The sequence below is a fragment of the Sciurus carolinensis genome, chromosome 13, assembly GCF_902686445.1.
Source record: "Sciurus carolinensis chromosome 13, mSciCar1.2, whole genome shotgun sequence".
NCBI classification, from domain to species: Eukaryota; Metazoa; Chordata; class Mammalia; order Rodentia; family Sciuridae; genus Sciurus; species Sciurus carolinensis.
This window is the reverse complement of record NC_062225.1, coordinates 79,460,154-79,484,604: the sequence shown is the minus strand read 5'-3', so window position 1 is coordinate 79,484,604 and position 24,451 is coordinate 79,460,154. Positions and strand designations below refer to the sequence as shown.

Genomic DNA, 24,451 nt, shown 5'->3' with positions numbered 1-24,451 from the left:
AGACAATGCAAAAGCTTAGAGAAGAAGTGATTGGGTTATGAAAGCCTTAGCCTAATCAATGCATTATTGCCTGGTAGGGATTAACTGGGTGGTAACTGTAGGCAGGCAGGGTGGGCCTGGAGGAGCTAGGACACTGGAAGTGTGCCTTTGGGGTATGTATTTTGTCCATGGTTGGGAGGGTCTCTCTCTGCTTCCCTGTGCTATATGTGCTCAGCTGCTTTCCTCCGCCATACACTTCTGCCATATATTCCACCTTACCTCAGGCCCCAAGGAATGGAGTCAGCCATCTATGGACTGAGACCTCTGAAAATGTGAGCCCCAAAATAAACTTTTCCTCTTCTAATTGTCAGGACTTCTTGTCAGATCTTTTGGTCATAGCACAGAAAAAGTTGACTAAAATATCCATGTTTGGATATTATAAGTTACTTGGAAAATATCCAAAACACACAAGTCAACTCCTTCCTGCGCAATCGGCCACCTATGGGACGAGTGCACAGTGGTGGAAGGGTCCTTCCCAGATCTGCATTCCCGTTTCCCTCTGCTTCATTTTTTCCCCAGATGATTCCCTTTTCCCCTCCAGAGTGCTCCCAGGCCTCTGCTGGCACAGAAAACACACATGCAGCAGCCTCCACTCTGTCACCCCTTCAGCAACTCTTTCCCTGCCAGAAGCAATAAAACCGTTGTTACGGTACTGTCAGGCAGCCAAGGGATGAAAGAAAAGAAAAAGGGCCAGTTGTCATCACTACTTTCCTATCATAATGCAGCAGGCTGACTAACACAATAAAACAACCAAAGGCCTGCCTTTCAGGAAAGAGCTAGCTAAATGGCCAAACAGGAAAGGCAGTGCAGTCGACTAACTGATACTCTACACATCCCAAGGAATGGAAGAATGGAGCACAGGAGGCAATCAGACCAAGAGTGCAAAACAGCAGAGGGTGATCCCAGACAGGAGAGTTCTTTGAAAAGGTAAACACAGCCACAGGCACCAACCCCCACCCTGCAAGGAAAGCACAATAGCTAAAGCAGGCAAAGTCCTCTGGGGAACTCCTGAGCACCAAGGAGGAATTTAAGGAAAGGGCTTGAGACCTGGATTCAAACAGCTGAGCTCTAATCCATTCTGTCACTCAATGGCTATGTGACAACTCTCTCCAGAAACTGTCCCACACCTCCCCACACCAGCCCCAAACACCCAGGAAGCCAGGGTCATTCTTCTCCAAACAGAAACCCAATCATGTCCCTCCCCCGCTTTCCTCCCCCACTGACTCCAGGATAAAGCGTAAACACCAGAGTCTGCCTACAAGGACCCTGAGGACCCACCCCAACCTCGCGCTCCCAGGTTCATTTCTGCCAGTGCTCCAGCTGAAAGCACCAGCTTTGAAGCCACACCACTTGGAACCAAGTGGTGCTTCTGCAGATTGCTAACTGGGTGACACTGGCAAATGAGCTTCACTCCAAGCCCCAGATTTCCTTCCCCAAATTGTGAGGATTAAGAGAGAACACTCGTCAGACCTTGAGCGCGAGGCCCAGGCGTGCTCTTCACATTATTCCCAGTCTCAGAACTGACCCAATACTCTCCACATCAGAGCTTTGAACAGAGACACCTTCTGACTGAATCGGCACCCCAAGCCTCTTCTGGTTGCTGAATTTCTATCTATCTCCCCACAGGAACTGGCTCCCCCGAAGGTAGGAACTGTGTCTTACCAGCTCTTAACCAATATTTCCCAATTCAATAAATAGATGATCTTCAGATAAGTCATTTTACCCACCAAGATCCTTCCTCATCCAAAAAAAGAGGTGTGTGTAATATCTACCAGGCACGGTCGTAATGACAACAAATGAACACATTTGAAGGTACTGTAGTGTATATTAACCCCTTCCTTTTCCTTCTATATTTCCTCTTCTCTAGTCCTCCAAGAAACTTCTCATATTATTCTTAAAACTGTGCTTGAATGAATCCATAGTCCAGCTAATCCATAGCCCTAAGCCAACAACACCCCAGAGAGAGGTATGACCATATTCTTTTCTTTGATAAGCTTTGCATGTAGTAAGCCAGGTAGGTAATGGAACTGTCACAGAGAATTTGGTTGTGGTTACAGCTTAACTCTTCACCCCACCCCCATTCCTTCTCGACAAACTGGGCACCAACACGGTAGGCTCTCTATTCTAACACTAGTGTATCCATAGTTTTGGATACACCTAACCAATTTAAGTACTTATTTTCTAAACACTTCAGTAAAATCAATACAATCATCAGTTACAGCAATGCACTTTCAAACATTCTAGAACTTAAGGCAATCAGCAACTATGAACCTTTCTTGAAAACCACTACTGATGATAAAATCCAGCCAACTAAAAGACTAATCAAAGAACTCACGTACAGAGAAAATGTAGTAAAAAAGACTAGTATTTGAATTCATTTAAAGATAAGAATCAACAACTGAAAGTTAGGCTTACAAAACAAAATTAAAATGTTCTAAATTTTGACAATGTAAACATAAGAATATTGCTAACACAAAAGAGGGTGAAGATGAAAGAATGTCATCTTTTAAAATGAAAAGTCAATCCAGTCTATTAAAAATTAAAATGTAGTTTAAACTAATAAACTTAGTTTTCCATAAATTTTCTTAACCTGGGAAAATGATATTGTTTGTGGTGAAAAAAAATTTATCTAAAAGGCCAGAATTACTTTATTCACTTTCAGATCATTTAATTAAAATTAAATTTAGCCAGGCATGGTGGTAAACACCTGTTATCCCAGCGGCTCAGGAAGCTGAAGCAGAAGGATCACAAGTTCAAAGTCAGCCTCAGCAATTTAGCAAGACTCTAAGCAATTTTGTGAGATCCTATCTGAAAATTTACAAAATAAAATAAAAAGGGTTAAAGATGTGGCTAAGTAGTTAGCACCTCTGGGTTCAATCCCCAATACCCACCCCCAAAGTTAAATTTAACACTAAAATTGTGGATTACATAATGATTTTATTTTTATAAAGTTACTTACGTTCATCTATCTAACCTATCAAATCTGTCCCTCCACATATATCTTATAGCTATATGGGATGATATTCTCTTATTTATCTAATGCTAATTATGAAAAAAGCTGTCTGGTGGGATTTTGGGTGCTTTCTTAAAATCTTCCTTTTCATCACTTTTCCATATTGATTGAATTATATATAATTATATTCACCACTTTTTAAAAAGTTATAAAGTCATTATTCATTTTTTAAAAAATCAGTGTAATGGCTGGGCAAGGTGGCGCATGCCTGCAATTTCAGTGGCTTGGGAGGCTGAGGCAGGAGGATCTCGAGTTCAAAGCCAGCCTCAGCAAAAGCAAGGCGCTAAGCAACTCAGTGAGACTGTCTCTAAATAAAATACAAAATAGGTCTGGAGATGTGGCTCAGTGGTAGAGTACCCCTGAGTTCAATCCCTGGTACCAAAAAAAAAGTAACAAACACTTCCCAAGAACCAAGTATACCCCAGAAACTTGCTGGATGCTGGGAACTCAAAAAACTCACTGTTAAAGTATTAACACGTAAAAACTTTAGTCATCTTAGGTGGACTTTACCAATCTCTTTGTTTCTGAAAGGACACAGGTAAAATCACATTTTCCAAAGAGAGTCCCCCAAACCTAAGTCTTTTGGAAAAGAGGTCAAGATAACAAGCATAGGTGAGGAAAACAGATATTCTCTGATATTACAGGCAAGGAAACAAGCTCACTCGTTTTACAGGTTCTATACCTTAAACAGGACAAGGTCTCTCTCTTTACTCTTTGCAGAAGTGCTATCCACATAGAGAAGAGTCAGTCAAACGTGGAAAGCATACAGTCTTAGAGTGAATCAAACTCCATTTTGATGTTTGACTGCTGACAGCTTTGAGCTTCATCCTTCTCTCCCTCCCTTTCTGCCTCACATGAACCAAGATGAAAAGAACAGGCCTCCTTTGGGGCCAGCCAGAGTTTCAAACCATATAAGCCCCTACCCACAGGAATCAAAGCACAATTAACAGAGCAGGGCTGGACCCCAGATCTGCGTGACCTCTGAGTCCCCATTCCTATGTGACCTCTGAGTTCCCATTCCTATGCAGGATGCTACACCACCTGTTCAAACATGAATCCCAGTGAAGCTGGCAAAAAGAAATATATTTTTTTAATTACCTTTAATATCTCATCCAAAAGGACAGATTTGATTTCTAAATCCTCAAAGTTACAAATATATCCAGAGGTCTGAATGGGTTCCTTTAGAGACAAAAACAAATGTTAACGTTTCATCATGTAAAATGTCCCCTCCTTTAAGGAATTCTGATTTTAAATATCATCAAAACTTTCAAACCAACAAAAAAGTAGAGAGAATGCCATTACCACCGTATGCCCATCACCTAAATAATTATTAACATTTTGCTAAATAAGCTTTGTTTAATTTTTTGACAGTAGCATTGTAAAGTAAATTAAAGACATCATGACATTTCACCCCTAAACACCCCTAAGCACATTTCTCTACAAGGACATTTAATTCTCAGTAAAACCAATAAACATGACATTTGAATCATAGTACATCTCTCACAATAACACCACAACTTACTGAAAAGTCTGTCTTCTGTAACATAAGCCAGAGAGTGTTCCTGATATATTTTCTACGCAAGAGTTTATTTGCAAATATGTAAATACATCTGTTATATGTCTGTATCTTACCCTGATATTATGCAGGACTGTAGAAAGAAAGTATAGGAAATGCATACTGTAATGTAAAGTAGCTGCCCTAAATCCTTAGTAGAAAAAAACAGGTATCAATAGCATATAAACCAAAATAAATAAACTGTTAATATACTTAATATCTTTATGAATAATAAAAAAGGAATAGGATATGTTATCTGATAATGTAAATAATATCAAAATATAATTTTTAAGAATACATGTGCAGGTATCAGACATATATAATTGTACTGTATGATAATATAATATAATTATAATAAAAGGAAGATACCAAATAGATGAAAGAGGTAAAAGAGGTAAAAATGGATTCACATTTAGTTTGAGTTTATTTGTCTAAGTTTAAGAATGAGGTTCTTGTATGCAAAGTAGATATGTCTAATGGGGTTTTAAAATGTATATTTTCTTTTAAAAAGCCTAAGTTGTTAGTTAAAATAGTCAAAATTATAAAAGACAATTTTATAAAATTTTATAATGCTTTTGCCCTAAAACTATTGTGCTGCATAAGGCAAATAATGTATTTTTATGAGCAACAAATACACATAAAGAATTAGAAAAAATTTAATTGAAAAAGAAAGCACATGTAGTATTTTTTCTATAGGGTCCTTTCACACAGTTTGAGTATTTGGATACTATAGGTAACCAAATATATTTGTATAAACTTGTTTATCTTTAGGAAAAAAATTATTTTTAGCCAGATAATGTAGAAAAGTAGTCAAAAGATAAGTCATAAAAGTTGAACCATAGATAAAAAAGAAAAAAGTACCAAAAACAAAGAGAAATAAAGGGAAAAGTAAAGACAGATGAGATGAAAAACTAAAGAGTTTCCAAAATAATCTGATTATTTGCATATACATAAATATGCAAGTACTTTCACAAAAATATTTTAAAGTTCAACTTCTGCTTGGATTACCTCAACCAATTATCTTTTATTTTCCAAAATTCACCATTCATTCATTCATACCTCAATTGATTATGAAGTTTCAGACCAATGGTCTACAAAGCTAAGCATACACAAGATATTTCTGTTTATCAAAAAAGTATCTAAAGTTTTCCATTCTCTTCCTAGAAACCTGTTTCCCTTACCCAGCAACAAGTCAGAAGACCACAAGTGTTCTTTACTTTTCAATCTTTGCACACTGTGACAAACTAAAGTTTGGACATACATAATTAAGAGGCTTGAGGGATTATATGATCTAATTTTAGCTACCCCTCACAAATTAGACAAGTATCATAAAAAGTTTCTTGACAAAAATCTGTGAATGCAATGTAATACTGATAATACAAGCACAAGCTAATGAAAAGGCAAACTGACTCCTCTGTAACTCACAGCACAAAGCCTTGGGTCAGCCACACTATGGTGTGAAAACAAGGACACTTTCACCTATCCTCACAAGGATAAAAATATATTCAGTTATTAGCTGCAAAACAATAGCTCATCTCCAGAATGATAATACCAACTATGTCCTGGAGGAATATACTATTCTGTAGTTCTGCAGAACTGTTAAATTCTGTCCAGGGCTAGAAGTGTAGCTTAGTGGTAGAGCATGCCCAAAGCCCTGGTCAATTCCCAGGACCTCATGAACACACACACACACACCAAAAAAATCTGTTTTGAGATATGTGTTCTTACATGATCAGTAAGCATCTAGAGAATTCTTACTTATAAGTAAACAAGCAGGAACCAGAACAAGTCAGTGTCTTCCTGAATGAACAGAAAGAACAGAACAGTATGGTTTATTTAAAAAAAAAAAAAATCTAGACAGTAGTAAGGTTGTTTGAAAAAAAAATCCATCTAGCTTTAAATCTAATAGAAACTGAATTTCATGCCAAGCCCAAAAATAAACTCGAATAAAGAAAATAATATTTTTTTAAAATAAAGGCTGTTCTGTTAGAACTACTTAAGAAACACTTTCCACCAGGCAAAAACTTCACTTGGTGCTAGATTGGCCGCGTGTGCTCTGCACACATTATGAGCAGCCAGCCATAACAAACACTCACTTCTCCAGGCGTAGGATTTCCAGCTTAGTATGAGTGGAGCCAAGGACAGAGAAAAAACTCTTAACATTCAAAAAGTATTCTACTCCCATCTTCAAGGTTATCCTGTGATTACCTGTTAAATTTCTACACTTGTTTTGTTGTAAGGGTCAAATATTCCTTAGGTCCTTATAAAAACCCCATGCTTGCAGGTCAAATGTGGCAATCCCAAATGTCTTCTTTTTTTAACCATTTCTTAGGGTCTGAAAACTACAAAGGCCCTCAGATTCCTTAAAGCTTTAACAGAGCCCTTTACATCAGGTTATTTGCCAACCCCAAAATCCTAAGTAGGGCTCAAATGGGGAAATGTAAAAATAATTTAGGATATTAAAGGGGCCAACAGCTTACCACTAAACAAATCACCACACAAAATCTTTGGCAGCTCAAGAGCCCAAGCATGCAATTTCTTCCCAAAGGAAGCTATCAATGTGAAGAAAAATGAACAACACAAAGCATTTATTAACTCATCCCTCTTATTACTTCCCCTAGTGAAGTACAACAGAAAATTCCAAATTGAAAATCATTACTAATTTAAAAATTGTTTAAAACATGTATCTTCTTGATTAGGCTACCACTCAAATTATTTTGTGTTTCCTAAATACAATAGCTAGCAATTGTTCCAGAGTAGACTGAACGACAGGAAAATCCAGAACATAAAAATGAGCTGATGTGATCCAGAAGTGGAAAATCAAAATTTAAGCTTAAAAATCAGAGATAAGAGTTTCCTGATAACAGAAAGAAGAAGAGAATCACAATCCACCTGCACATCTGCAAAAATATCCAGGATTTTTTAAAAAGCCTGGATTAGATGGTGACATTGTGAATGTATAAAAAGTTCAGGTACCCATGAAACTAGACTCATAGGCAGAAGAAAAAGAAAGAACAACTCTAAAGCTGCATATTTTTTAGTTAGATGTTTAAAAGAAATTCAACAAATAGACTACTGACTTTCTTTTTTTCTTTTTCTCTTTGAACTTTGATTAGGAAAAAAGACCATTTAGTGGCCATGATTCTGTTTTTTAAGAAAAGAAAGATAAATGCTTAGAAAGTAACTTTCAGAGAAAGGGGAGAATATCTAAAAAATGAGAATTATTCCCACTTCAGACCAAATATCTTTAACCTCCACAGGAATGTTTACTTTCACAAATTTATGTAGCCAACACCAATGAACCTCTTAAAAAAACAAAGGGGAAATATCCAGATTTTGATCTTTGGCTCATGGACTGTTATGTATGGACTGTTAGCACTCATTTCTTGTTTTTACCTCAGGATCCAAGTTTCTGAAAACATACATTCTCGTCTTCTCCATCATGGCAAACAAATCAGGATTATCCTTGGCCCACTTCATATCCCAGACATCTTTTCGCTCCAATTTTAACAGCTCGCCGATTACTTGCTGTCCTGTGCTGTCTGTTACCCGAGCATCCAAGTCAAAGAAAACCAGAACTCCTGAGTTGTCCATGATAGCAAGACGACTACAAAGGATGCCATTGGGGAAGGGACACAAATGTGAAATTACCATCCGCAGTCTTGAGTACAACAGCTACAACTGTTCTTCAAAATCAATTTATCAAAAACCTGAAACATTGGGACTGGGGTTGTGGCTCAGTGGTAGAGCGCTTGCCTAGCACGTGTGAGGCACTGGGTTCAATTCTCAGCACTGCATGTAAATAAAGATCCAACAACAACTTAAAGTTTTTAAAAAACCTGAAACATTACAAAAATGGCTTTAATTTTTTTTTTAGTAAATTTGACAGGAGATATAGACTTTTCCCCATTTTGCTTCCTTATAAAAAAAAAATACCCAGAGATCAAATCAATTGATAAGAAAAGTGAAAATACTCTCAAAACACTTAAAGAATAAAAAGCTATACAAGGATTTCCATATATCTAATAAAGACATTTAAACCAAAAGCCATACAGTTTAAGACAAGTTCATGACAAACACACTTGTTTTCACATTTATTACATAAACCCAACAATCCCAACTGATAACTTCTTAACACCCCATGAGGAGAGTTTTTAAACTTACCTAGAGTTGCAATTTAAGGATAACTGGTAGGCTCGACAATTAAGAGAATATTTTTGAATCAAACCAACATTAGGAAGACTGTATCTCTGAATGGTGCCAGATTCACGACCCTGTAGGAATTAGTTGTGATTACTAGAACATATTTACCATAATAAAATCAATCTACAACTACAGGTTTCTCTGTATGTCACAGGTGTTTTAAAACCAAAGTGACATCGTCCTAGCAAGTTCCCAGTTCTGATACTGAATTATATCATTAAGTATATGTTTATCTCCTAATTTAATTTAAACCTTTTTAAAGTGGCCAAAGATGGTCTGATTTTTTTTCACAGAACATTCAAGAAAAGTCAAAAACCTAGCTCTTCAGTAAAATGTAAATTCTTACATCACAAGGAAGAAATATCTACAGTTCTTTCTAGTTGTTGTCTATGTTAATATTCAGGATACATTAAGAGCTAAAGCATAAAGTGCTTTCTAAATTAAATTTCACATGTATGAAAAATCAATAGAAGATCATGGTATAAAACAGCTGTTATTGAAAGTCTAGGTTTTTATCCTATAGGCACTTTTCTAACACGAGTTTTGGGTAAGGGAAAAAAATGACCTGAATATCTTGAGTATTTTAAATATGTTTTAAAAAATAAAACTAAATATACATTCCCATGCAATTCTGGGAAAACATTGAAAGATTGACCGCAAATACAACAGACAGGAGAGAGCTGCAGTTTTCAAGCACTGGCCAAGGGACAGAGTGGAAGGTCCACACAGCCAGTCTTGACCTCTTTCCTTTAAATCAGAAACTCATGCTGCAAAAGTTGAAAAGAGGAGCCTGTCAGAAAGGTGGTGATACTACAGAACACAGTGCTCTTAGGAACTTTTTCCCCGTAAAATTAGCTAATGGTTAACAAATGTAACTAAAACTGGAAATATATACACTACTAAGCCTCTGTTTCTGTAATTCCAATGCAAGTCCACCAGCATTGCTATATTAAACACTTATTTCTAAAATTAAATTTTTTAAATGCCAGAGCTCAGGGAAAGACACTATACCATTGATTCTATTTGCAAAGTTCAGCAGACATTTGCCAGCAACCTCTCTACTGCTGGCGAACACCACCTCTTCATTCTAAGTCTTATGAGAGTATCTGAGCCAAAGTATTTTCTTCAATATAAAAGAGAAAACTTTCTAAATCCCACTACCACCAAGCAATCAGTCCCACATCCTTCAACCCTTTGTAGGGAGGGCTCTTTCAACCTGCTGTCAAACTCTAAATGTACTTTATCTTCTCAGATGGCCATCTTTAATTTGTGAGGCAAACTTGAAAACTTTCTCCTTTCTTACATTAGTCTCAGTAAAACATGGGGTACTCACCAGATGCTATTCAAATCCAAAAATCATTGCTTAACTACTTCTAAAATTTAAGCAATTATTACTTATAAAATAAGTGTTTTACAACTTACCACAATCAGTGTCTTATCAGATGCAGTTATGGCACAAATTGGATCTCTTGTGCCCTAAAATAAATAACCAATTATTATTATTTAACAAATACCTATTGCATGCCTAATCTGTAAAATATAGTTGCAGTTCACCAAGAAGAATATGGCAGGGTTGGGGGTACAGCTCAGCAGTACAGTGTACGCATAGCATGAGGAAGGCCTTGGGTTCAATCCCCAGGATCAAAAAATAAAAGAAGGAGAGAGAGAAGGAAGAGGAAGAAAAGAATATTGTCCATAAAGTATTTATTAACTTAAAAGAAATGTACTTAGTGAGCACCTATTATGTACCAGTCACTGAACTAAGTACAAGAGATACTCAAATGAAATCTTTACCCTTAAGGATTACTCAAAAGTGTGCTGCAGAAGATGCTGAACTGAACACTTAATTGTAGACAGCATGACAAAATAAGAGGCACAGAGAGGGGTTATGAGAGCACAGAGGGAGAAGCATCTAACCTACAAGATGGGTGAAGTAAGTTCTAAAAGATGAACGAACAACAGCAGGGCCAGCACATGCCAGGAGGAAAGGTAAAATGGCATGGCACTGCAGCCACCTCCAGGGCATCGTGTCTAGGGAAAAAAGTCATCTCAACAGGTTATACACTGTGTGATTCCATTCATAAAACAGTCTCAACTGATAAAACCATACAGACGGACAGCAGACTAGTGGATGCCAGGGAACATGGATGGACCGGGGAGTAGACAAACACGTGAAGAGATAGCGCTGAAAAGAGTTCCTTTCTGGTGATAAAATCACATCACATTCCATACACACAACCGTATGTGAACACTAGTGGAAACTGAATCAGGAAGAAGGCCCCAGACTAGCAACAGTATTGTATTAATGAAAAATTTTTTTACAATCACATAAGATGTCACCATTGAGGAAGTGGAGTAAAGGGACTATTTTCGCAACTTCCTAGGAGCCTACAATTATTTCAAAATAATTTTTTTAAATAAATCAAAAGAAAACATCAGCCAAACATAGTCAGGAAACTGCAAGTTAATTAGCACAGCTGAGGAATGTGCAGAGGGAAAAAATGGGCATGGAGGGAAGTCGGAGGGTGGTGGAAGTTGTGGGTATCTATACTTTATTCTTAAAAATATGGTAATCTGCTGAAGATTCATATTTGGTGAGAGGAGGGAAGGCAGCTGCTGTGCTATCTTGCTCCCACCGATGACCCACAGGTTGACATTTTAGAGTGCACTGACCAGCAGCATGACAAATGGGTTGGTGCTGTGAGCACGGGGAAGTCTGCAAGCAACAGCCTATGCTGTGCCATTAGACACCAGAGCCACCCACCACATGTCACCATTTAATGTAAAGCTTGATTGATTAAAGTGAAATAAAACTTTAGATTCAGTTCTTCAACAGAACTAGCCAAGTGCTCAGTAGCTACATATGGCTAGTGGCTACTGCACTGAACAAAGATGAAATTCTTCTATTGTCATAGAAAGTTCTCTTACTGCAGTGATCTAGACAGGAACTAATGAAATTGAACTGATATAGAAATAAGAAGGGGGAGGTAAATTTGAGAGAAATGAAGGAGACAGAATGAGGACTTGGAGAGCAAGAGAAAAGGATTTCTCATGATTCTTCCACAGATGGCAGAACCAGTCACTAATATGTACATGCATATGGAGGAATGGATTTGGAGGCAAGTTGAATCTAAATCGGGCTAAATTGGGGTGCTTTCAGGCCATGTGAATTATTACACCCAGACAGCAAGAAATATATTATCATAAATTAGAAAAACTCAACATTAGAAAGATAGGTATTACAGTCATCAGCTTATAAAGGGTGGGTTTCCATAAGAACAAGAAGAGTGCATTAAGTGATGGTCTAGGTCTGGACATAAGGGGACACCACAGTAACAGAGGGTAAAGAGCCCTTGACCAAAAAGACAAAGGAAAAAGCAGTTAGGTACAAAACCAAGAGTGTAGTTTCATGAAAGTCAAGCAGAAAAAAGTGATCAAAAATATTAAACGCCATATATAGATCAAATATAAAGAAAATTCCTATCAGAGTTGGCAATTCAGAGGCCTCTGGAAACCAAACTGCAATGGGGTGAAAATGGAATGTATGAAGAGGGAAAGAAAATGAATATAAGATATTCTTTCAAGAAGTTTAGCTCTAAAAAGGATAAAGAGACAAGGCAGTGGTTAGAAGAAACCATGTGGCTGACAATGGGGACTTGTTTTTAAGATGGGAGAGATTTCAGTCATATTTTATGTGAGGTAGGGGAAAGAACTGCTTGATGATGAATCAATGTGGAATTTCCTGAAAGTTCCCTAACAGAAGGGACTTTCTTACTCACCAGTAGATTTCAGTAGCCAATGTATGACATATGAGAGACATTCAGTGAATACTTGTTGATTAAATAGAAGGAAAAGGTAGATGACCAGAGGGACTCCTGCATATTCTAGTGAACAGATCTAGATCTGTCAAAAGATCTAAATTGAATCCTCACTTTGCTACTCTCAGTTTTCTGTGCATAAGTAGGGAGGAGACTCCATGCTATCTGCTTGGAAGCATCAGATAAGAAACTAGATAAGAAAGCTTTAAATACTCTCAGAAAATCTTATTAAAAATGAAATTGCTACTAAAATATTAAATTACATTAGCTTATAAACAAAAGTATATTTCCACAAAGATACAGTGAACTATGCTACCTAAAACAACTGGTATACTCACTAATATGCCAGAGATGACAGGACCAATCTATGGTCAGTAGATCAAGTGACAGACCCACAGACAATAAGATAGCAGATGCTAAAAGGGGAGGGCAAGAAAGAGGAAAAAGTATGTGCCCCAATGCTTTCAGATAATAAGTTTTTCTATTATCCTATTAGCTACTTATCACCACCTTTATTTTAGTTGAAGAGTTTTTAAGATTTAAAAAAAGTTTTTCAGAATAAAAAAAAAATTTAAAAACTGCTAAAATAATATCCCATTCACTGGAAATGAATTCTTTTTCAGTTCTCAAAATAAAATTACAATATTTACAATATTTCCAAACCTACAGACATTTTCTGGGAAAAATAAAATCACCTACTTGAATGGCTTTGCTATAATCAAGGACCCCATCCACTGATCCAGAAGGAGTATCATCAACATGATAAAGTCTGTTTAAAAAAAATCAGAATTTCAAAGAAAATTTAATAAGGGTTATATTATTTCATAATCTTCAGAACAATGAAATGTTTGGGTGACACCATTGAATATTGTTACTTAATATAAAAATCCTGATTATTTTAACCAATTCTTGATACAGCCGAGTTTCACAAGGTATCTACCAGGTGTGTATAGTTAAGCAACTAATCTGCTTCTGATCAATGTGCCCCCAAATAGATGTGAACATTCAATCATGTTCCCAATGAATTTTATCAAACTATGAGAAAGAGGTTACCCTACCCTCTCAGGAGTAACTTCTAATACATGAACTTTCTCTGTAGCTTCTCCATAATTTCCCTTCTATCAGTATGTTTAATAAAAATAAAGCTTAAATGGATTTCAGGAGCACTAATTAAAGAAGATATGCCACTTATGAACCCTGCCATCTCCCTGGCACCATATTACAATACTTTCTCACAATGCAGGGGAGCGTCATTGCTGGTTTACTCATCCATTGACTCTCACTAGGTGGTAAGTCTCCTGGAGGCAAAGACTCTTTAGTCCCCAGCATAGTACCACACACTCTCAAGTGCCATAATGTCTGCTGGATAATTATTAAAATGAATGAAATAACTTTTAAAGAATTGCTAAAATACTATCCTAGCTTACAGAGTAGCTCCAAGGCCTTGGGCAAATTACTTTACTTTCCTGATCCTCAATTTCTATCTCTGTAAAATAAAAGTAACATTTGCCCTCTGCAGCATTTCTGGAGACAAAGTAATGTTTGTAAAGCACGTAATAAACACAGAGCCTAATACATACAAGGGGTTCAGAAATTGCAGCTATAATATAATCACAGAAAAACCGTGCCATTTTCTAGTTTTTAAATACCATGAAATTTTATAATTGTTAATCTGAAATCATGACTGTACTCTTATCAATGTAATAAGTGCATCAAATTTTAAATAAATATAATAGACATCTATTAAAATGCAGAAACATGGTATGTCTAAATAGGTACATGTTTCTGCATTTTAACACATTTCTATTAAGTATATCTAGGCCTATGCAGTTATCACAAAAGAAGTCAAAGATAAAAAGAGCAGTTCCCTCAAAAGATCATGTGGTCTAGTTCCTTCTCTTAAAACAAGAAAGATACAAGAAAGGCCAGTTCCAGTAAAAGGACTTGGAGTCAGATTAACCAGGCTTATAGATGTCCCATCTATACTTAGCACCTTATGACCTTTGGCAAATAATTGAAGCTCAGTTTCCTGTATGAAACAGGAAATAATACAAACACTGACAAGACTTACCAGAGGATCTGTTACATAAAGAAGTACTCAATAAATGTTGGCTGTTCTCACTGCCATCAACATATTTTACAGATGAGGAAACCGAGATCCAAGAAGAACCAGCTCCGAATCATTAACACCAGCAAACACATCCCAGATTGGAAGATAAGGATGTGCTGTCTTCTTGATTTAAATAGAAACCTGAATTCCTACAACTGGCTAACAGAGGACAATGGTTATACAGAAATGCTGGGTCTTTCCCTCCCACCCCCGGAAACTGTCCAAAGATCCAGCTTCTCTCCAAAGACTGCAGGTATCTGCTTATCATCACTACTACAGGAAGTCCATCAAAGGACTACTGCACTATCCTCAAGGAAGCCAAAGACCCTCTCCAGCTAATCTTCCAGCACCACTAAGAAGTCAAGATATTTACTTTTCAACAGCTTCTGCTTCCATTGAATTCACATGCCCCAAATGCTTTCACTGGTGAAAAATATGCTATCTTTGTACATGAGTGAGTCCTAAAGGGAAGGGAAGGTTGTATTGAGATATCAAGTGACTGTGAGGGAAGAAGATGATTTGAAAAATCAGCCTGGGATTTCTGACCTGACGCCCACCACCCCAGTCCCACCAACACACACCTGTGCTACCTCATTCAGAACCATCAGGTTAACAAATGTGACAAAATGCTTTACTTAAAGACTTAGGGTAACAACATAGGACAACAAACAAGAGTATCACTAACAAAGCCAACTTACAAAACCCTGTAAATGCAACTTCACCTAGACTTACTATAGGGAGTCGTACCTGCAGGCTCCTCACCTCTCCACACAGAACAGCCCACCTTACCCCATTTACCACAAGTCTTCCCAACTCCAGACTTCCTGGAATCCAGAGCAAGGGAGAGAAGTCAAGTCCTCAGTTCACCCCACCTGACACCTCTTCCATATCTGTGCCCAAGGACCCGCTTGTCCTGTGGTGACTGACACTAGAATATTCCTGGAAAGAACTATACCACTAACGCAAAAGAATGAAGCTTTAGTTAGATACTTGGACCTCAACTGAATAATCATATTTCAGTAAACATAATAACCCTAGTATTTGGGGATAGGTGAGTGAAGGTAGCCATTTCATTACTAAAAACAAAGGTCTCTAGTCTTTATCTCTAAGGGCTTTCTTTTATTACACCATGCTATTTCTCTTTTGAGAAATTTAAAATGGATCAATTTGAAAGATATTCATATTAATGGAAAAATATTTTGTAGTAATCAAGGCAACTGGCATTTCTCAAGCATGACAATTTATAATTAACTATATCTAGTTTTCATGTGATATGATTGAACTATTAAAATAAGTATCAAAAGAGATACCTCTCTCTCCCTTCTTTCCGAGGCCGTGTGATCTGATTTATTTCCAGCGCTGTGAGCTTCTTTGCCACACGATATTGCCAGATATAAAATGCTTCTTTTGAAGCTGCTATCACGTGAGTTTTAGTCATTGTAACAAATAATGGTACTGTCAAAAAGAACATTAAGACAAGTTATGGTTATATAGAATCATAGAAGGTCCTCCTGAATGGAACTTCAGGAATCACTGAGTCCAACTCCTCATTTTACAGACAATATACTTGCAGTTTCAAAATATCCACATACAGTTTCTCAAATCAGAAAACAATCTAAAACGCACAGGACCATACCATACAAAAATAACGGATCAGGGGTGGAGATATAGCTCAGTTGGTAGAGTGCTTGCCTTGCAAGCATAAGGCCCTGGGTTCGATCTACAGCAACACAAAAAAAAAAAAAAAAAAAAAAGAAAGTGAAAAAGTTGGGCTGGGGAGATAGCTCAGCTGGTAGAGTGCTTGCCTCGCAAGCACAAAGCCCTGAGTTCGATCCCCAGTACAGCAAAAAAAAAAGAAGAAAGAAAGTGAAAAAGTGTACAGAATGGGAGAAAATACTTATAATCATATATCTGAAAAGGAATTGTATCTAGAATATATCAAGAACACATAAAATTCAATAGTAAAAGCAGGCAAAAGATCTGAATAGACAGTAACCAAAATGTTCATTAAGAAAATGAAAAGATGGTCAACATCATTAGGTATCAGGGAGATGCAAATGAAACCACAATAAAATACAATTTCACACCCACTAGGAGAGCTAGAATCAAAAACTCAAGACAATAACAAGGGTTGACAAGAATGTCAAGAAATAATGGAAATGTAAAATCCACTTTGAAAAATGTCTCAAAGTTCCTCAAAGTTCACTTCCTCAAAATGTTAACTATAGTTACTATATACCCTAGCAAGTATACTTAGATATATACCCAAGAAAGATTAAAACATATGTCCACAGAAAATGTCATACAAATGGTCATAACAGCATTATTCATAATAACCAAAAGGTAGAAACAACCCAGATGCCCATCAACTGATGAATGAATAAATAAAATCCAACCCCTGCCTTCCCTCCCCACAACCAGTTACGGCTTGGTTTAGAATTTATTTTTTCTCCTGACCTCATACGTGTTACATCCACATTGTAACCTGGAAAAGAAATTTTTCCCAAGTTCCTTTCTAATTTAGGAATATATTTTTGTAAACAAATAATTTTTTCATCTGTTTTCTCTCTTTAAAAATATTTAATTGAGCTCCTACTATGGACCCTTTTATGAAGGTAGACAAGATAATCAAATCCAGTTATAGATTTGAATTTTGGATATAGAATTTTTATACTATATAACTGAGTTATACTGAGTTATATTTAAAATGTTATTTTCATCACAATTGTCAAGTTTTTTGTTTAAAATATGTACTATTAACGACCTCTAGATGGAGTTCCAAGTCCCTCCTGGGGGAAAACAAAAGCCAGCCATGAAGAATAGCAACTAGGCCTCCAGGGGGCGCTCCAAGCCCAGGTGCTGTTCTTCACTTCGTCTTAACTAAATTGTAAAACATTTGCTAAATATTTAGTAAATTCCACCATGAATACTCTGATGCTGGGAACTATTATGCTCTTAGAGTAATTTGAGGTAAGTTCACAAACCTTTACTGCTTTCTAATATAATTTTTCCCAAGCACACAAAAATATTTTTTTCCAACCAATGTTTTATCACAATTACAAATTATAATGAAGTTCCTTCCTTCTTTTTGATACATTCTAAATACTCACAAAAGTTTATTGTTAGCCTGATTAATTCATAATTAGGATGATGGTTCAAGGTAAGAGTCAGATTTCTTAGATTCAAATCGTAGGCACTTGCAAACTGTGGCACTGGATAAAGTATTTGTTCTCCCAAAATCTCAGATTACTTATAGTAAATTGAAAATAATAATAATGACAACCTTAGTTTTAAAAGAGAAAATAAATATGAAGCATAGCACAGTGCCTGGAATAGAGTAAATACTTAATAATTTTAAAGCCAATATTTATTGATTTTTAAACCAAAGGCCGAATGTTTTCCCTGATAAGTGGAGGATGATATATAATGGGGGTGGGGGTGGGGAATGAAAGAATAATGGGGGAACTTTAGAATATGTAGAAGAAAATGACAGGGAGGGGGCTAAGAAAAATGGTGGAATGAGACAGACATCATTGCCCTATGTACATGTATGATTACACGAATGGTGTGAATCTGCATTGTGTACAACCATAGAAATGAAATTATGTACCCCATTTGTGTACAATGAATCAAAATGCAGTCTGTGAAAAATTAAAAGCTAAATAAAAATAATAAAAAATAAATAAAAATTATATATGTATATATATATATATATATATATATATATATGCCAGGCCTTCTTTACACATTATAAATATTAACTCACAACCACCCTTTAAGGTAGACATTATTATCCCCATTTAGCATATGAAGAAGGCATGGGGCTGGGACTGTGGTTCAGTGGTAGAACACTTGCCTAGCATGTGTGAGGCACTGGGTTCGATTCTCAGCACCACATAAAAATAAAGGTTTATCGATAACAAAAATATTTTTTAAAAAAGAAACTGAGGTATGAAAGAGCTATAATTTACCTATGACATATGCTAGAAAGTGGTAGGGTTGGACAAGAACCCAGTCAATCTGACACCACATTTTGTGCTCTTAACTCTATACTATACCACCCCTCAGTAAGGATTAGGAAGTATTAGGCACAGGTGTTATTCTTATTATTACTTTTACTATCTATTTAGCTTTTTAAAATACAACCATATACAAATTCTCTAGTCAACACAAAATTAAACACAAAGTACATTGGAAACATGTTCTTTTGAGTCAAGATAGCAGTGATTTCAGTAAATTTATATGGGTTTTAATGCCATCAATATAAATTTTGATACATCTTTATTTAAAAAATTCACTTATCCAGATTAAGCTTCTAGGTTAAAAAGAAGGCCAAATTTTAAGGGACCAAATGTTTTAGAAAAAGAACATTTCCTAGACAAAAGCATCTCACGCCCTCCTGAACTATGTAATACCTGGAAAGAAAAAAATTCAAAATATCTAGAAAGAGTTTTGAACAATATTTTAAGAAAATAATTATGCTTCCATTAATTGCACTTTGTAACACTAAAAGCAGATGTTACTGGTCAAGCCAGGATGTAAAACAATTTAAAACAATTTAGGAATTCAAATATAAGTAAAACCTGCTTGTAATATTTTAATGCTGAGGCCTGCATATGTAAGGCCCCTCCCCCACTTTCCTACTCATGCGTTTCTTAGTTCTTTAAAAGGACCTGGTAAACTGAAATTTGCATGCCTCCATGCCTCTGCAAATACCATCAACTCTCTTTAAAATACACCTGAAGAAATACTTATCCCTCAAAACTCTGCTCAGCTGCAACCTTTTTTACATAGAAAAGATGCCCCTGAGTCCTTACGTGCCAGGACTCATTTACCCAACACCTTCCAGGATACCTGGCCCACAGCAGGGGAGCAATAAGTCATCGTTCAATGGACTGACTCTCTCTTAATTACTTGTTTATAGACATCCTGTAAGAAATGTCATAATTAATTTCTCATTATTCCCAGTGATCACTGAAGTATCCAAAACAGTATATACTTGTTAATGATTTGCTAAATAATTACTCTGTATTTACATGACAGAAAATATTTTCCACATGTTCAATAAACTTTTACTATAGGCCAAGCACAGTGTTAGGTACTGGGGATACAAAAGTTAACTAGACAAAGACCTTTAAGCAGTTCAAAATCTAAACGGGAAGACAGGCAAGAAAATCAATAACCACAGCACAGGATAAGAAGTACCTGTAATAAAAGTACACCAAAGATACTATAGTGCCCCCATGAAAGAGCTCCAAAAGAGGGTTCCCTAACCCCCACATGAAGAGTACGACACAGCCCCACAAACCACACTCCAAAATAATGTGGAAGATCCTTTTAAAAGGTTTCTACAGAGACTAGCAGGAGGAAAAGTATACAGCAAAACAAAAACAATACATTTTAGAGTAGTGCCAGTCACATGTGCTTTTTGTTGTTTTAGTTTCCTGTCCTCGCAAAAATTTGGCATAGAAACTTTACAAAGAAATTTTACAGGATATGTATGAAACAAAAATATTGAGTCTTTGACTGCTTTTCCTGCAGAGCAATGAAAGAACTGTTTGTTAAAATGTCAGTCAGCAAGACTGCAAAAACCATTTTGAGACTCCCAAATACGAATAATCATGCCCTCAAGAATTTGCCATCTTCTGAAAGGGAAGGATTTATATTTTGCTTCATTTTAAAAACAGTCTAGCCTGGTGCAGACGTGCATGCCTGTAATTCCAGCTATTTGGGAGGCTGAGGAAGGAGGATGGCAAATTCAAGGCCTACCTGGGCAACTTAGCAAGAATGAAAAGTAAGAAAAGGTTGGGGAATGTAGCTCAGTCATAGAGCACCTCCAGGTTCAATACTCAGTTCCAGAAACAAAAGAAGAAAAAAAGTCAACCTGAGATAAAAATTACTTAGAGGCTAACCCTATCATCATATGAGTTTATGTTAAACTGCAGATCTTAAAAGAAAAAGAATATAATCTGAAGATTGATGAAATTTACCCTTACAAACTGTCATGCTTCCAATAAATAAAAGTTGCTTGTAACAAGAATCAGTAATAGGAGCTCCAGTGGCGCAATCGGTTAGCGCGCGGTACTTATAAGAATCAGTAATACTCTTTAAGTCTTTAAACAAGGAACATTAACATATGTGGACATAAGTATGAACATACCTATGCCAAAATGGACATAAAATAGGAAGCTGAAACATTTCAATGTATCAAGGTGAATGAGTTACCAAGACCCCAACTTTGGAGCATAAAATCTTCAAGGTCAGTAAATATTTTTCATATTTGCTTATATCACCGGAAGAGTTTAGCAAAATGCAAACATTTAGAAGGTGACATTAACATTTGATTGCTTAGACTGAATGTCCAATCCAGAAAAAAAAAGACTAGTTCTCAGAGTCAGAAAATAATTAAATGGGGGTTTTCAATTTTTTAGATAATTTTTTTGTCATATCCATCATACTATAATAAACTTTAAAAGAAAATCACTACTTTTCAAAGTTATGTGAAACGGCAACAAAATATTTGTTAATGATTATAAACAAGCTTCTTTGAATAAGATTTGAAATTTTTAAGTGGGTTACTTTCAAAACTACTGGATAAAGAAAAATGTAAAATTAAAGAAACAAATGCACTCTGGAAAAAGTAGGGAATTTTTAAAGCTGTCCCTATTAAATAGACTAATTTCATTAGAAAACTCTGGAAAGGGCAAACTTGATTTTACAAGCAGCTAAAGTGTTTTTATGGAAGAGAGGTATTTACAAGCAGTTTAGTAATAGTAAAAGGTGGTTTAACAGCAAATTCTTTCTATAATCCTCAGTTTATTACATTTAAGCATTATGTAGCATACCAATTTCTGTACAATTATATTTCCCATTTAAAGCAAATAATGGCAATTATGAATTATTATGGATTTTAGATACAGTAACCTTATAATTTATTATCTTAACTAGGAGCTTTTGAGACTGAAATGGAGTGTTAATAAGTCTACTATGAGAACAGGTATAATCTGGTACTGGACCTGACAAGCAGAAAGTATGGTCATCCTCTTTACAGGGAATACTATTCTAATGAAAACCATAGGTTTTTAAATTCGTGTTACAAATAAAACCTGATTATTGTTCTGGGGATATGGCTCAGTGGTAGAGTGCTTTCCTGCCATGCCTGAGGCCATGAGTTGAATCCCCACCACAAAAAAGAAAAAAAAAAAGCAGAAGAAATAGATAATAGAGGAAAAGAGAAAACAAATTTAAAGAGGAAATAAGTATTAACATTTCCTTACCAATATCAATGTATTTGGGATCCAAGGGTGTGCCGATAGAATTACAAAGAACTAGCACAAACTGTGAACAAACAAGACAAAACAATATCATAACTCTTGTTTATAACTAATAAAGCAAATATATATCATGCTTATCTTTTTCAAGTATCATTAACTAGGAAATAATTGATAAAATTGTTAGGTGCAAAAATAGCAAATAAAAAGAAAGATAATCTACAACATTAGCTATTTTAAAAATATGAATTAAAATTAAATGAAGACTGATTTCTCAATATAATGGAACACCACAGTTTTAAGAGGATACTTTAAAAATACCTATACACTGGCTCCTTTTCATCATGTATACTTCTAAAATTCCTGACCAGCTATAACATCAAAACTCGTTTTTATCCTATTATAACCAGCTATATAAGAACTAACTTAATTTGTTACCGTTGCACCAAATGTCTCCATTTCACTCTCCTCCTTTGAAGCAATATATAAACATGAGAAATTTAGAAAAATTCAGTTAATTCAGAAAGAACATAATCCAACCTAGCAAAAATGACTTATATTCAAATAGTTATCAATGACCAATATTAGGAAGATATTAAAGCACCCTTTACATCATACCATTCTAAAGTGATAATTTCATTTTTCTTTCACTGTATCAGCAGTAGTATTCTATTTAGGTGTTTTCCTAATCAGAATAATAATTTCAAATAAACCAATTATTTATGTGTTTATTTCATACAGATGTTTTCCTTTTTTCAGCATCTCAATTAAAACCTGTTTAATTAACTTCATAAATATAAACTAAATGACAAAAGGTATACTAAAAACACAATTTACCCTTCCACCCTTTAAAAGCGTATTTACTGTCATGAAATACCACAAGTTGTATTTTTAATTTACTTTTCATTTTTATCAGTTATATTTTCAAAAACTAATTCCACAAGACTTCTCACTAAAACAGCCACTCCCCCCCCCCCCAGCATCCCGTGCCTACTCCCCTGGACTCCTATTCTTGCTATTTATCTCCACGAATCTGAGTAACATGTTTCTAGAGCTATTTCTTGTCTTTTGTTTCAATCCAGTGTATTATTTAAAATCCCAATGATGTACCTTACAGAAATAGAGCAAGCAATTATGAAATTCATCTGGAAGAATAAAAAACCCAGAATAGCTAAAGCAATCCTTGGCAGAAAGAGTGAAGCAGGGGGTATCGCAATACCAGATCTTCAACTCTACTACAAAGCAATAGTAACAAAAACGGCATGGTATTGGTACCAAAATAGAAAGGTGGATCAATGGTACAGAATAGAGGACACGGACACAAACCCAAATAAATACAATTTTCTCATACTAGACAAAGGGGCCAAAAATATGCAATGGAGAAAAGATAGCCTCTTCAACAAATGGTGCTGGGAGAATTGGAAATCCATATGCAACAGAATGAAACTAAACCCATATCTCTCACCATGCACGAAACTAAACTCAAAATGGATTAAGCATCTCGGAATCAGACCAGAGACCTTGCATCTTATAGAAGAAAAAGTAGGTCCAGAGCTTCAACATGTCGGCTTAGGACCAGACTTCCTCAACAGGACTCCCATAGCACAAGAAATAAAAGCAAGAATTAATAACTGGGATAGACTCAAACTAAAAAGCTTTCTCTCAGCAAAGGAAACTATCAGCAATGCAAAGAAAGAGCCTACAGAATTGGAGAAAATCTTTGCCAATCATACTTCAGATAGAGCGCTAATCTCCAGAATCTATAAAGAACTCAAAAAACTCTACACCAAGAATGTAAATAATCCAACTGACAAATGGGCTAAGGAAATGAATAGACACTTCACAGAAGAAGATACACAAGCAATCAACAAACATATGGAAAAATGTTCAACATCTCTAGTAATAAGAGAAATGCAAATCAAAACCACCCTAAGATTCCATCTCACCCCAATTAGAATGGCAATTATCAAGAATACAAGCAACAACAGGTGTTGGCGAGGATGTGGGGAGAAAGGTACACTCTTACATTGCTGGTGGGGCTGCAAATTAGTGCAGCCACTCTGGAAAGCAGTGTGGAGATTCCTTAGAAAACTTGGAATGGAAACACCATTTGACCCAGCTATCCCACTCCTTGGGCTATACCCAAAGGACTTAAAATCAGCATATTACAGAGATACAGCCACATCAATGTTCATAGCTGCTCAGTTCACAATAGCCAGATTGTGGAACCAACCTAGATGTCCTTCAATTGATGAATGGATAAAGAAAATGTGGTATATATATACAATGGAATATTACTCAGCCATAAAGAATGATAAAATTATGGCATTTGCAGGCAAATGGATGAAACTGGAGAATATCATGCTAAGTGAGATAAGCCAATCTCAAAAAACCAAAGGAAGAATGATATCGCTAATAAGTGGATGATGACACATAATGGGG

The 24,451-nt window shown here is 36.0% G+C and overlaps 1 protein-coding gene across 3 annotated transcripts in view; it reads right to left on the bottom strand.

Annotated features, from left to right (window-relative positions):
- Window positions 1-24,451, bottom strand: part of Wdr35 (WD repeat domain 35) — a 59,818-nt gene that overhangs the window by 15,098 nt on the left and 20,269 nt on the right. For 2 of the 3 annotated variants that reach the window (XM_047523041.1, XM_047523043.1), the window contains exons 11-18: window positions 22,448-22,480; window positions 22,016-22,076; window positions 16,049-16,193; window positions 13,328-13,397; window positions 10,233-10,286; window positions 8,772-8,881; window positions 8,004-8,214; window positions 4,151-4,231 (exon numbers count right to left, since the gene is read on the bottom strand). In XM_047523041.1, the coding sequence (XP_047378997.1) occupies window positions 4,151-4,231; window positions 8,004-8,214; window positions 8,772-8,881; window positions 10,233-10,286; window positions 13,328-13,397; window positions 16,049-16,193; window positions 22,016-22,076; window positions 22,448-22,480 (765 nt within the window). The remainder of the gene's footprint in view (window positions 1-4,150; window positions 4,232-8,003; window positions 8,215-8,771; window positions 8,882-10,232; window positions 10,287-13,327; window positions 13,398-16,048; window positions 16,194-22,015; window positions 22,077-22,447; window positions 22,481-24,451) is intronic. The other variant, XM_047523042.1, reaches the window with a different exon arrangement.